The sequence below is a fragment of the Thalassophryne amazonica genome, chromosome 6, assembly GCF_902500255.1.
Source record: "Thalassophryne amazonica chromosome 6, fThaAma1.1, whole genome shotgun sequence".
In the NCBI taxonomy this organism is placed as follows: domain Eukaryota; kingdom Metazoa; phylum Chordata; class Actinopteri; order Batrachoidiformes; family Batrachoididae; genus Thalassophryne; species Thalassophryne amazonica.
In genome coordinates this window covers 24,057,567-24,072,061 of record NC_047108.1, presented here as the reverse complement: position 1 = coordinate 24,072,061, position 14,495 = coordinate 24,057,567, and the positions used below count along the sequence as shown (strand labels likewise).

The window sequence follows — 14,495 nt, the reverse complement described above, 5'->3', positions numbered from 1 at the left end:
ATCACCTTGCCCAATGCAGATTCAAGATTCATCACTGAATATGACTTTCATCCAGTCATCCACAGTCCACGATTGCTTTTCCTTAGCCCATTGTAACCTTGTTTTTTCTGTTTAGGTGTTAATGATGGCTTTCGTTTAGCTTTTCTGTATGTAAATCCCATTTCCTTTAGGCAGCTTCTTACAGTTTGGTCACAGACGTTGACTCCAGTTTCCTCCCATTCGTTCCTCATTTGTTTTGTTGTGCATTTTTGATTTTTGAGACATATTGCTTTAAGTTTTCTGTCTTGACGCTTTGATGTCTTCGTTGGTCTACCAGTATGTTTGCCTTTAACAACCTTCCCATGTTGTTTGTATTTGGTCCAGAGTTTAGACACAGCTGACTGTGAACAACCAACAACTTTTGCAACATTGCGTGATGATTTACCCTCTTTTAAGAGTTTGATAATCCTCTCCTTTGTTTCAATTGACATCTCTCGTGTTGGAGCCATGATTCATGTCAGTCCACTTGGTGCAACAGCTCTCCAAGGTGTGATCACTCCTTTTTAGATGCAGACTAACGAGCAGATCTGATTTGATGCAGGTGTTAGTTTTGGGGATGAAAATTTACAGGGTGATTCCATAATTTATTCCTCATTATTGAGTGAGTCCATATTTTTTTTCCCTCTACTTGGTCTAAAAAAGTAACCGTTACTGACTGCCACAATTATTTTTCCTGATTTCTCATAGTGTTTCTTAAAGCCAGAAAGTTGCCATTTGAAATGACTTTAGTTTTGTGTCATGTCTGTGATCTGTTTTTTTTCTACAAAATTAAACAACTGAATGAACATCCTCCGAGGCCGGTGATTCCATAATTATTGCCAGGGGTTGTACATTCCATTGAAGTGCATGCTGGGACGCTTCTAGTAGCTACATCACTTGTCGGAAACACCCGAGTACTCACACGTAATTTGTTTTCGGACGTTTCCATAGCTGTTTGTTGTGAATGCCATATACTTTGAAACCGGTCACGGAAGTGCACAAAGTAATCCCGGTGGATCATCGGATGATCACTAACAGCCTAAATCTTAATTGTTATGATTTTGGTGCGACATGTCCTTTAATCTGTCTGCCTGTAAATCCTGCTATTTTAATTATTTAATCGCTGAAAATGCTGGGTTGCTGTGCGTTTGGATGGACAAATAGACACAAGGGCTTCAAGATGTACAGATTCCCTTCAGATCTGATCAGAAGAAAATTTGGGAAAATAAAGTCAGCTGTGTGGGATGGAAGTGACTTCATCATCAAAGCTTTTGAGACTTAAATTTATTGTTCAGTCCCATGTACAGTAAAACTCACCCAAACCATCATCATATAAACCAGATATTTTTGTATAGTTTTCCATGTGATAAACACAGTATAATACTCCTCATATGTACTGGACAGAGCAGTCTGGATGTGCACAGTGGTATAAAATTAAAGTTCAGCACACTGACACTCTCAGATTTGAGGAAAGTGAGACTTGAGTCATTTCTGTGATTAAAAGCCCACCCGTTTATTTATTTCAAACTGTGCTCAGCCTGATGTGCGCCTGTTAAATCAGACACAGCAAAAGGCTGTGATTTGACACTTTTCTGCTTTCACTCTTTCCTCATATTTTAATAGGGTTTGCAGTGTGCACGCTGATTACAAATGGATCAGAAAGCCAGCAAATTTACAACACAGAGTCAGAAAAAGAGGAAATTGTACAGTTTACCTTTGATTTGGAGGTGATGATTGTAGAAACAAAAGCTTGTTGATGGAAAAATTCATCCAAAATAAAGCATTATCCAGCGACGGAGAACTTTAAAAGTGTCATGCATGTTGGTGTCATGACATGGAGTTACAGAGCTGCTGAAACATAAATCAGGCTTTAAATTAATTAAATAAATCATCATAAATTGTACATTTGTTAGCTTAACTATTTTTATATTTATTTTGATAGTACCTGTACCTGGATGTGTTGCTGTATGTGGCTAACTGATTAAAAAACGTGTTGAAAACATAAAAGGTTCATTCAGTAGTTCAGCACAATTAGCCCAAAAATGGCGCCATGTTCTCAGTTGACCCTACTCTCTGAATAAAGGGACTCTAGACAGGTGCAGGGAACCACACGCACATTTGCATTGAACAAGCCAGTTGGGGGACAAACTACACAAAAAGACACAGAGACACATAATGGAACCAAACCCCAACAGTAGTAGCCAGTAAGCTGGTAGCCAGTAGCAAGCAGTATTTCTGGTATCTATGTTTATATTTACATTTTGCAAATTGTTTCTTACTTTTACTTTTGATGCTCTGTGTGCTGCTTACCCTGTGTGCTGCTGGACCCTCAATTTCCCTGAGGGAGTCTTACCAAGCGATTAATAAAGTTCTATCTAATCCAATCTTACATTTTAGTACAATTGATGCAGAGAGTGCAGTTGTTTCCATTTAAAGACTGTCATGACGATGTTTCCTCTATTAGACATTGTATGCTATACGCAACGTTGGTTAGCAATGTTCTGAAAGCATTTGAGAATATGCCAAACTGTTGTTACTTAAATGATTAAGGAGGACATGCAGCCTGATAGGAAGCCTTTCTTACTGTATGGGTGTGAGCCTTGGGTTTGGTACTGGATCCTTGGGTTCCACTGGAAAGACTATCATACAAGCCATGTGTCCATATTAGCGTTTTTGTTTTTGTTTTTTGCTTTTTGTTGCAAGGCACCGAAGGGGAGCGCTTGATTGCAGAATTTTCATAAAAAAGTGAGAGTGGTATTTGTTTCTATAGCAACAACAAGCGGCTGATAAATGCAGTTACCCTCAGCAGAAACATATATATAGAGTCTGTCCAATCTGCTCCCATAAATTAGCTTTTTCTCTGTTCTAATAGATTTCATGTGACAGGTTGGCTGAAGGAGACATGAATATGAGCTACTTTGACTGTTTTCTTGGTTGTCAGGGTGATTGGCTGTCTGAGGGGGTGCATTGGTGATAGCAGCATCATTCTGAAATGTTCAGAGTTTTTCTGCTTATAGTGCTCACAGTGGTGGCACAAAAAATGACACTGGCACAAAACACAAATACAGGGGGGCTAAAGACATGACCCAGTCCACATTTTCCTTTTCTTCCTTTTTCCACGGACATGAACACCAGTATTAGAAGAGCTGTCTTCTTGCTTAGCTGCATTGTTTTGAAGCAGGCTAATGACGTTAACTGGATTCTTGATTTGGTTTTGTAATTTTGTGCCATTGTTGCACACTGGTTTCTTTCTTGTATACTGACTTGTGTTTTGTCCACGATTCTGTCTGTGTTCTAATATGTAGTCGATGTATTTCAAATTTACCAAAGTTAAATAAGTCCATGTGTCTCAGTGTGGCTTGCAGTTAACATGTAAGATTGCTAAAATATCAGAGTTGGGGACATTAGGATGACTCAGAGGAGGAGTGTCAGTTGCATTGTGAGGAAACATGAGGTGCAAAAGGCCAAGGACACACCCACTTTTCACCTGGCTGTGGCAGATAGATATGGGAACGGCCTGGGACCTCATGCACAAAGCATGCTTACACACAAAAACCTGGCGTGCGTCCGACTCCACGCCAACATTCAGATGTATTAACAGTGAAATGACTGTGGAAATGTGCGGTGCATCACGCAAAAATCCTAGCTGGCGTACGCACGTTTCTACAGCTATTTTTCCACTATGGACATGTAAAGATGATGCTGGGAACCGTTAATAGTGTGAAAACAAGAAGTCATTTGAGTGATGTGCACATCAGAGACACACTGTTGAGCAGTTAACACACCCACATGTTTGCAATTATATGGACGGATATAAAGGGATGTGCAGAGTGATGCGGAAAATTGTTGGATATGTCGATGCACAGCACCAGCTCGTGGTACCGGAACTGTAGCTTGAATCAGACGTGTGTGCTGTGTTGTGTGTTTAGCTTTTGTAGTTCGTTACAATAGTCATCATAACCAGTAATCAGACTGTCTGGTTATTTTAAAGGGATAAATTTACCCGTGGATGTGCTACGTCTTCTGAAAGGGTGCTGTTCTTAAAAAAAAAAAAAATTGTGAAACTGCTGTGGTGCAGGTTTTCTCTGCAGCTGCCTCAGAGCAGCTGCATGTGTCAGCATGAGTTGCATTTGTGCATTTTATTGCATTTAATTTGTGTTGCAGAGATCCATACCTCAACTTGTTGGTCCTGAGTCTGCACAATGACAGCATCATTTTCCAGAGGAGGACTTCAGGAGTGTGGCCTGGCTTTCTTTTATTTAATTTCATACAATACCAGTCATTCTTGTATCCTCGCTGTTATAAATATGGTGGGCTGTAGCTGCCATAGCAACAGAAACAAGAAAGATTGTGCATCAAGGAGGACACCACAGCCCCTCCCAGAGCACCAGGCAGACTGCAAACCCAGTCTGCTCAGGGGAACGGGGCTCAACCAGTGTGAGCCACACAGTTTTGTTGGTATCACACATCTTGTTTTGATGATTTGTTTTGGACTTTTTTCCCTTCAAACAAACAGAGGAGAGTAAAAACAGTCCCTCCCCCAAGCCAACGCACCAAGAAATAATAGAAAACCTCCTCAAAATGTTAGAAACCAAACAGCACATTTTAGGACACAAGTACACACATCCATGCTCTTGTAGTCTATTTAAAAATGTATTCAGAGTTATGTGCAGGAAACTGGGTAGTTATTGTGAGGGATGCTTACAGCTAAGGCTATCACTAAGGCTACAGATTATCAAATCGAATATACTTTATTATCCCTGCAGAGAAATGTTTCTTGGTGAAAGGTGCGACACCAGCTGCAGAACAGCATGCACAGTCAGAGACAGCAAAACGAAATACTACACACATTCAGAATAATAGTACAAAGAAAAATAAGTGGAAAAAAATATTGCAACTGCCCCAGAAGACAGTTAAGAAAATGAGTAAATGTGTAAGATCTCGCACCTGGACTGATTCACTGAAAAGGATAAGAAAATACATATAACAACAGTAAGCAAGACCTGGCATGAAAGCCTGTAATTCATTTAATTAAAAAACAAGGTGTTGAACCTTTAAACCAGAGTGCAAAATGTGCAAGAATAAATGTCAGACTAAACATACATGTCGGCATCAACCTGCTTCCTTATGAAGTAGTGTAATGGATGTTGGGATGAGTGAGAGGTGCAGACATTTGGTTTTACACTTACCTGCTTTGTAACTTGCTTGTGTAACAGATGTGTGTGACGGTCATTTAGATTTTTATATGCTGTACTAATCACAGAACTTTCTCAGGCTGTCTGAAAGCAGGATTCTCCTTTTAAAGAGCCCCTTCACACATAGTACGAATTTGGTCAAATTGCACATGAATTGTGCATGAAGCAGGAATCGTATGTAATATGTGTAAAGTCGGAGCTGCCTCCAACGCCTCATACACCTGTTGCTACAACTATTTGCACACACCAGAGGCAGAAAGACAGAGTATGCGCTGTGAGAGCCCATCGATCCCTCTCGCGGCAGGTGTCAGCCAAATTCCAGCTGACACACATGAAAATCTAACACCGCTCGCTTGGGACTTAGATAATGTGTGGCCATTCGCACTATTAGCACAACAACAGTCAGCAGACGATCACTTTCGAGTTTGCGGTGAAAATTGTCTAAGTGCCCTTACGCAAGTACACGTGGCGTACCAGAGTGTCAGCTCCCCCCACAAGACGTGTGTGTGTGTTTCGTGTGCTCTCCCTACACGTGCATGAGTGTGGTTCCCCCCCGCAGGCGAGGCGCCTCTCATCTGCTCAGAGAGTGACACCTTGGTCTGTGCGCTGAATGGACAGGGGGGCATGGCTGGCTGTCAACAGAAACGTGCATGTGTGATTTGATGGACACGTGCGTGTGTGTGTGCTTGTTGTCCTCATGTGGAAATACATAAAAACATACATCACTTTTGCGACGGGCTGAAGAGCGCGGACATTGACAGGCTGCCCCAGCTGAAACGGACCATCAGTTCATGTGGACACGCAGCAGGCGATCTGAATGTCATGTCTGTCTGACAAGACACGTGCGCCGCAGGACTATACGACAAGCCAACAATACAACAAATACGCCACCTTCAGTCACGTATCAGCAGAAATACGCCATAAAAAACGCAGTTTGGTCAGTTGTCATGTCGCTGTTTTCTCTTTTTATAAAAAATCCGTTTATGCCCTTGTTGATTTCAGGCATTTTTCCACCCCTTTTACAGGACAGCGATGGTAGCGCAGTGGTAAAGTTTCTGGCTGGCAATCAGGTTCGAATCCCTTGGGTGGCATGTATTTTCTTTTTCCACCACAGCTGCGCAATATGGTTATACATGCTCCAGCTGCTCAATTTCAGTTTATTTTCATTTATATAGCGCCAAATCACAACAAAGGTGCCTCAAGGCAATTCACACAAGTAAGGTCTAACCTTGTCAACCCCTCCTACTGTGTTCCCGCTGCGACGGTTTCATGTACGCTCGTGCACGACACTGTTGCGTGCATGAAACCGTCGCAGTGGGATCATTCATGCTTGCCCGTCAATTCGATGTTTTCGTGGTTCGCTCGTACGAGCTGTTCCGCTGTGATTCGCTCTCATTTGTAATTATTCGTACTGTGTGTGAGGGGCCCTAACCATTGCTCTCACTGCATGTCACCATGTTCTGGATTTTTGTTTGTATCTGGACTGAGAGCTGCCATATCTATCTGATTATGTTTTCCAGCTTGGAAACATGACCGTCACACAGTCTGAGTCTGCAGAGGAAATGCAGCATCTGAGCCAACCTCCCACTCACACAGTCCACGTGGGCGCTCCATTTCAAACTGCAGTCTGTTCAGATGCCCAGATATTTAAAAGTGCTCAGTCACACTGTCATACATTATTACCCAGTCATGACCTGTCACATCTTTTGGGTCAGAAATAATATTTTTAATCTTTTTAAGATTAAAAAGAGATGGTGACTGTTGCACTAGGTTTTAACGGTGGCAGTGTCCTCAAGATACACTGTCATGACTACACAGCAGGCTGAAAATCACAGTGTCATCTGAAATAGTGATGATGTAGTTGTTAGACTGAGTGCTCCTGCATTCATTGATGTACAAAGTTGAGAGAGCTCACACAGCATTGAGGTACCCCTGTGCTACAGGATCTGACCCTCTAGTATGTGCCGCTGAACTTCACCTGCTGTCACCTGTCTGTTAAAAAAGAACAAAAATATTTTATGATAAAAGGATTAACTTGCATTAACCTCTGGACCAGTAAGTACGGTTGAATTGTATTAAAGTGGAAGTAAAATCTGCAGCCAGGACATGGGTGTAAGCCTTGGGGCTCTCTGGATTTTTTTTTTTTTATCATGAGATGCATCATGCTGATGACAGCAGCCTCTCTCTTTTCCACATTTTGTTATGTTACAGCCTTATTCCAAAATGGATGCAAATCTTTTTTCCCCCTCATAATTCGACACACCCCATAATGCCAATGTGAAAAAGGTTATTTATTTTTTTTGTTTTTTAAGATTTTTGCAAATTTATTAAAAATATAAAACTAAGAAGCAACACATACATAAATATTCACAGCCTTTGCCTTGAAACTCAAAATTGAGCTCAGGTGCATCCTGTTTCTGATCATCTCTGAGATGTTTCTACAGCTTAATTGGAGTCCACCTGCGGTAAATTCAGTTGATTGGGCATGACACATGACACACCTGTCTGTCAGAGCTCCAACATTCAGAGGAGACCTTCCATAAGGACAACCATCTCAGCAGCATTCCACCAATTCGTTCAGCTAACGCCGTGTGACCGTGCCATTACATCATCTCCTGTTGTGTTTACGATAAATATTTATATTTATTTATGGTGTCTTTTTTTCTGGTTGAAATGCAAATATGAATGAATCTACCAGACTTTAAAATATACACATTAATTTTCATGCTGTTTTATTTGTCTAAAAATAAATCTCCAATGTTCATTATAATGTTAATCAAGAAATCATTGCATCTGAAACAACAATGGACAAGTTATAGTATTAATTTACAGATGAACAAAGATTTCTAAACAATCTGCTTTTTTTACTATTTTAATTACAAGTGTTCTCATGTAAGAAGCATTTGTTTTTGTTTTCTTACAGTAATCAGAAATTAATCTTGAGGTAAAGGAAAATAAAAACATTTGAAAGGATTTTCTTCAGAAAACTGCTGTGTATAAATGAGCAGTTCTGTGACACATTTCTGCACCATAGTCTTGTGCATTTTGGCCTGATGCCTCATTTCTATTGGACAGTGCGAAGCTACATCACAGCGCACAGCAGCTAAAGTTGGTTTGGGTTGAACTATGACTGATGACAAGCAGCAATGCGTGCTCCTGGTGGAGTGTCATGCGAGCTTGGTTTTTGACGTGTCGCGGCATGTCGCATCAGAAACGTGACATTTCTCATTGAAAATAATGTGATTTAGAGCAATCCGTGACAGGCTTAACGCCCTGAATGTGTGCAGTGTGAAAGGCCTTGAAGGGGTTAGCGAGCACATGTACTTTATGCATCATCGAGAAACCTCGTCAGAGTGAGTGGCACAGCAGAGTCAATCCTCTGATGTCATATTCTCTTCACTTACTCTCTCACACATCTCCATCCATCTTCATCATCATCATCAATGTTGCAACTCTAAAATGCTGTCCTCTTTTCCCTAGAATCCATCTATCGCCGTGGGGCCAGAAGATGGAGGAAACTCTACCGAGTCAACGGGCACCTCTTCCAGGCCAAGCGCTTTAACAGGGTGAGTGTCCTCCAACATCATGATCGCTTCCTTCACCGAGACGCACGCAGTAAAGCCGGAATAATGCTTCAGTCAGGCCTGTTAATTAGCCTGTCTTCAAGGATTTGTGCTGTGGAGAAGACAATGGAGGTTTTGAAAAATCCAATTCCATCCTTGAAGGTGAATTCACTTTTCAAAAGAAGGCGTTTCAATACACCTGCATGCTACAGCATGTGCAGAGGTATTGTTTTTGGCCCTGTGTGTGTGTGTGTGTGTGTGTGTGTGTGTGTGTGTGTGTGTGTGTGTGTGTGTGTGTGTGTGTGTGTGTGTGTGTGTGTGTGTGTGTGTGTGTGTGTGTGTGTGTGTGTGTGTGAGAGAGAGAGAGAGAGAGAGAGAGCACTATTACTTAGAGCATTTCATTCTGATTTAGATCAACCTTTGTGGAATGATTGAGGGTCAGTTAAGGACAAATGATTTGTTTTTGAGAAAAATTGGTGAAAATTAGAGCTGTCACCCAATTAAATTATTTGAGATAATTACAAGTGTCCATAATTTTTTTTTTTCTCTGCACAGAAAATTGCAAATACCCTTTCCTGCTGCAGTGCAGTAAAAGGTGCATGTTTGTGAAAAATACAAATGAAACAAATAAAGAACTGAATTGTTGATTTATACTTTCATTGAATGTAACTTTTTCTCATTCTCATTGACTTGTTTATTGACAACATTTTTGTTGCATTAAACTAAATCAATCAATCAGCCAACCGCCAAATACAGTTAAAAAAAATCCCATTGACCCATGGGATGATATGACCCCCCCATTAAGATTTCACTCCAGGATGAACCCTGAAAACAAAACTTTTTTTAAAGTCACTTAATGACTCACTGAAAATCTGACTAGCCCCAAAACAACAGATTTAGAGATTAAGGCCTGCTATTTATTTTTTCTGCATTGCAATCTTTATCCAAGAGGTGAAATTAGAGTCCATTTTGCCTGAAAGGTTTCTTTGTTTACAATGTGTGTGAACCAACAATCTGCTGTAACCTCAAGTGATACAGCTTGACTCAGTTCAACAGTATGTTAAAATCTTAAACGCAGGGGGAGTTCCAAGATGGCGGACGGGTTAGTAGCATAGATTTATAGCTTGCCCAAGTCGGTAAAATGAATCCACTCAAACTGATTAATTCAACATATAACCTCCATAAATTTTGAGATGAGTGGTATTCGAAACCGGGGAAGCGCTAAAACCTCAAAGAAAACTCAAGAGTTGTTTTTGAAAGAAGGCGGCTCCGACAAGAGTGAACGAGTGAGTGAAACAACGGAGAAGATGGAGCACGCCGAAACTCTGAAAGCTGGACTCGTTGGCATCAACAATGATATACGGTCCCTCAAACAGGAGCTCCATAATGAGCTTATAACATTCAAAGAGGAACTCAAAGGTGAGATGAAGCAAGAAATAACTTCATTAAGACAAGACATAGAGCGTAAGCTGACAGAAAATCATACAGAGCTACAGGAGCAGAAGACGAACATAACCGAGGCGCAAACTCACATAACTGAGCTGGAGGAGCATAACACGGAGATTAGCAACTTGCTAACGAAGCTAACAAAGCAGGCACATCAGATGCAGGATAAACTAACGGACCTTGAAACGAGATCTTGACGGAATAATGTCCAGATTTTCGGATTGCCCGAGGACACAGAGGGAAGCTCCATTACAGTGTACTTGGACCAACTTCTTAAAAAAGAGTTGGAACCGACCTACATATACAATGAGTGTCCACATCAAAAATGGGTCCTGGCAGAGCTCCAAGAGCAGTCGTGCTTAATTTTCTCAAGTTTGAGACTAAGGAGATGATCCTGCAAAAAGTCTGGCAGAAGAAGGGAATACAGGTGGGCAACAAGAAAATTCAATTTGACCATGATTACCCCACTGAAATCGTCCAAAACGCAAATCATATCTGGGCATCAAGAAAATACTGAAAGAAAAGGGGATTCGTTTTCAGACCCTATTCACCAAAATAAGAATTCACTGGAACAGCGGTGTTAAGAGCTATGACAGCGCAGGATATGAGAGCAAAGGGACTAATAGTGGAGCTGCTGGACGTGGATGTGGGACAAGTGGAGGAGACAACTCAAAGGAATCCGGGATGGCAGCGAGTGAGACAGAGCAGGTTGAGTCAAAATACGGCAGCACAACGAGCGAAGGAGAAGTTGCAGGAATAGCAAAGGAGATCTGATAATTAACATCTTCCAGTTAAAAAAGTAAAAAGTTAAAAGTTAATAAAAAAAAAGTTAATAAGACTTCAAATAACATTGACTGGGTCAACTCATTTAATCTATTGATGCAAGGAAAATAAGATATGACCCACAGATGGACATAAATAATACAAGAAGGCTTCAGATACTGCGGTTTATTTTAAGATACTACCGACTGGGCGAGGCATACTGATGTTGGACTTGTCTAGACTAGGCTTGAAGAGCTATGGGTCTAGGGATGGGCCCTCACAGGAGAGGATTTCCCATCCACCCACCAACAGGGACTTGGGGGATGAAAAAGAACCCCTGAGTGGAAGTTCCATGTGGTATTTTTTATTTTCAGTTTTGTTTGAGTTAATGTTCATGTTCATGTTACTTTTGGGCTGCTTGAGGAAATACATAAGCATAATAGTGAAGAAATATGGTGTGCAATGATCTGAAAATATTGTCCTTAAATGTAAATGGTCTAAATACACCTAAAAAGAGGGTATTAGTCATAACAAAGTTGAAAAAAGAGAAACCACAAGTCATATTCTTACAAGAAACTCATCTGTCTCAGACAGAACATGAAAAAAATTGGATATAGGAATTCATATTACAGTACATATAAACAAGGACGTAGAAGGGGGGTTGCAACACTAATCCCAAACTCAACTATATTTGTCTGTGAAAAGAAAATCAAAGATAAAGAGGGAAGATATGTATTAGTGAAGGGAAAATTAGAGAATGAACCTGTAACGCAGATAAATGTTTACGCACTTCCAGAAAGTAGTACACACTTCTTTAAATCCCTGTTTAATGTTATTGCCACAGAAACAGAAGGTACTTTAATCTGTGGGGAGGATTTTAACATAATCATGACTCATAGCTTAGATACAACAAGCTTAAAGGGGAAAAAAAAGACATCAAAATTTGTAAAGATATCTTTAGAAGAAATGGGAATGATAGACATATGGAGGAGTCTCAATCCTTTGGAAAGGGATTTCACACATTATTCAGCAACACACAATGTCCATTCCAGAATAGATTACATTTTTATTAATAAGGGGGATAGACATAGAGTGACAGAGTGTAGGATTGGAGGTGCTGACATATCGGATCATAATACCTTATTTCTAAAAATAAATTTGAATGCCAGGAAAAGAGAGACAATTTGGAGAATGAATGTAGGAATACTTAATAACAAAAGACTGGTGGAAGTTTTTAAAGAAGACATCAAGCAATATATAGAGGAAAATAACAATGGGGAGGTGGAACCACGCATTATATGGGACGCTTTGAAGGCAGTTGTTCGAGGCAAGATAATAGCTAGAGCCACACTATTCAAAAAGATCAGAAGAGAAACATACTCAAAATACTCACTAACGCTGAGAGAATTAGAGCAACAATATCAGAAAACAAACAATCCAGAAATACATAATCAAATCAAAGATATCAAAATGAAGATAACTGAATTATTATTAGATGAATATGGTAAGAAGAATATATATTTGAAGCAAAGTTATTATGAGATTGGGCACAGAGCGACTAAACTCTTAGCAAAACGTATTTGAAAACAGCAAGCGGTGAATACCATACAAAGAATCAGAGACCCACATACCAATGGACTAATACACGATCGAAAGGGCATAGAGAGGATATTTAAGGAGTTCTATAAAAAATTATACACACAGCCACCTGCAGCAAACGAGGAGGAAGTAAGACACTTTTTAGAACAATTAGATTTACCATCAATTGGTTTAAGACAAAATGACAGACTAATAGCAGACATTATAAAAGAAGAGATTATTTCAATTCCTTGAAAAATAAAAAAATCTCCAGGAAGCGACGGTTACCCTGCAGAATGGTACAAAGTCTTTAAGGAAGAGTTGGTACCAGTACTCCAAACTTCTTTTAACTGGACTCTTAAAGAAAATAAAACACCACTAACATGGGCAGAAGCAATTATTTAAATTATTTTAAAACCAGGTAAAGATAAAGATAGATATTAAAGTTATAGACCGATCTCAATACTAAATACCGATTATAAAATATATACATCCATCATCTCCAAAAGAATAGATACATTTATAGCAGAATTAATAGATGAGGACCAAACGGGGTTCATATCAGGACGTCAAACACATGATAATATTCGTAGAACTCTACAAGTAATGGGTCAAGCTCAAAAAGAGAAACGAAGCTCTGTGCTGGTTAGTGTCCACGCAGAAAAGGCAGTCGATTGTGTTAATTAGAAATTCCTCTATTTAGTATTAGAACGATTTAGTTTCAGTAATAAATCTATACAATTGATTAAAACACTGTATCAAAAACCCTCAGCTAGAATAAAAATTAATGGAAATTTGATTGATAAAATACTGTTAGAAAGATCAGCCAGACAGGGATGCTGTTTGTCACCGATTCTTTTTGCAATTTTTATAGAACCTTTGGCTCAAGCATTTCAACAAAATAAAGAAATTAAAGGTATCACAGTTAAGAATATAGAGCATAAAATTGGGCTTTTTGCCGATGACATAATAGCTTAACTCGGGCAGCTGGACATGGCTTTCCCCAATCTGATGAAGCTAATAGAACACTATGGACATTTCTCAGGATATAAAATCAATGTATCTAAAACTCAGATTCTAGCACTCAACTATCACCCATCGAGAGCGATCCAGAAATCATATAAATTAAATTGGAACTTGAAAACAATCAAATATCTGGGTATTATGATTATGAAAAACTTTTCTGAGCTATATACTGCAAATTATAAAACTTTAAAACAAGAAATACAGAAAGATATAACAAGATGGTCCACCTTACCATTAGGTTTAAATTCAAGAGTAGATATAGTTAAACTAAATATATTACCTAGATTCTTATATGTGTTCCAATCCCTGCCAATAGATGTTCCCCAGAGCCACTTCATAGAGTGGGATAGAATGATCTCTAGATTTGTTTGGGGAGGCAAAAAACCTAGAGTCAGGTATAAAACTCTCCAGCTACCTAAAGAAAAAGGGGGAATGGGTCTTCCAAAATTGAGGGAATACTTCAATGCTGCTCAATTGAGACCTATATATTGTTGGTGCAAGTCTGAATTTAGAAAAAAATGGAAGGATATAGAAAAAGAAGTAAACCAGATTCCAGTTCAAAATATGGTTGGTGACAACCAGTTATTTAAAGAACTTAAAAATAGTATGGATCCAATCACCATACACACATTAGATCTGTGGTTTAAATTACTAAAAATATATAAGATCCAGAATGACGTAAAAATATTAAAATGGGTAGCATATGATAGCGATTTCAATCCGGCAAAATATGATCAAAAGTTTATACAATGGAAGGAAAAGGGAATAACTGCCTGGTTTGTGTTAGAAAATAAAGGGGAGCTGGTGAGTTTTGAAAATCTTAGAAGACAATTTGACTTAGATTCACACGAACTCTTTAGATATTTTCAAGTGAGGGACTATTATAAAAAGGAGATCAAGTTGGATC

The 14,495-nt window shown here is 39.4% G+C and overlaps 1 protein-coding gene across 2 annotated transcripts in view; it reads left to right on the top strand.

The window, feature by feature from the left end:
- The window catches only part of prkcz (protein kinase C, zeta), a 595,716-nt gene that overhangs the window by 200,385 nt on the left and 380,836 nt on the right, over nt 1–14,495 (top strand). For both annotated transcript variants that reach the window (XM_034171897.1, XM_034171896.1), the window contains one exon: nt 8,694–8,779. Coding sequence is in view for 1 of the 2 variants with exons in the window: in XM_034171896.1 (XP_034027787.1) it covers nt 8,694–8,779 (86 nt within the window). In the remaining variant the exon portion in view is untranslated. The remainder of the gene's footprint in view (nt 1–8,693; nt 8,780–14,495) is intronic.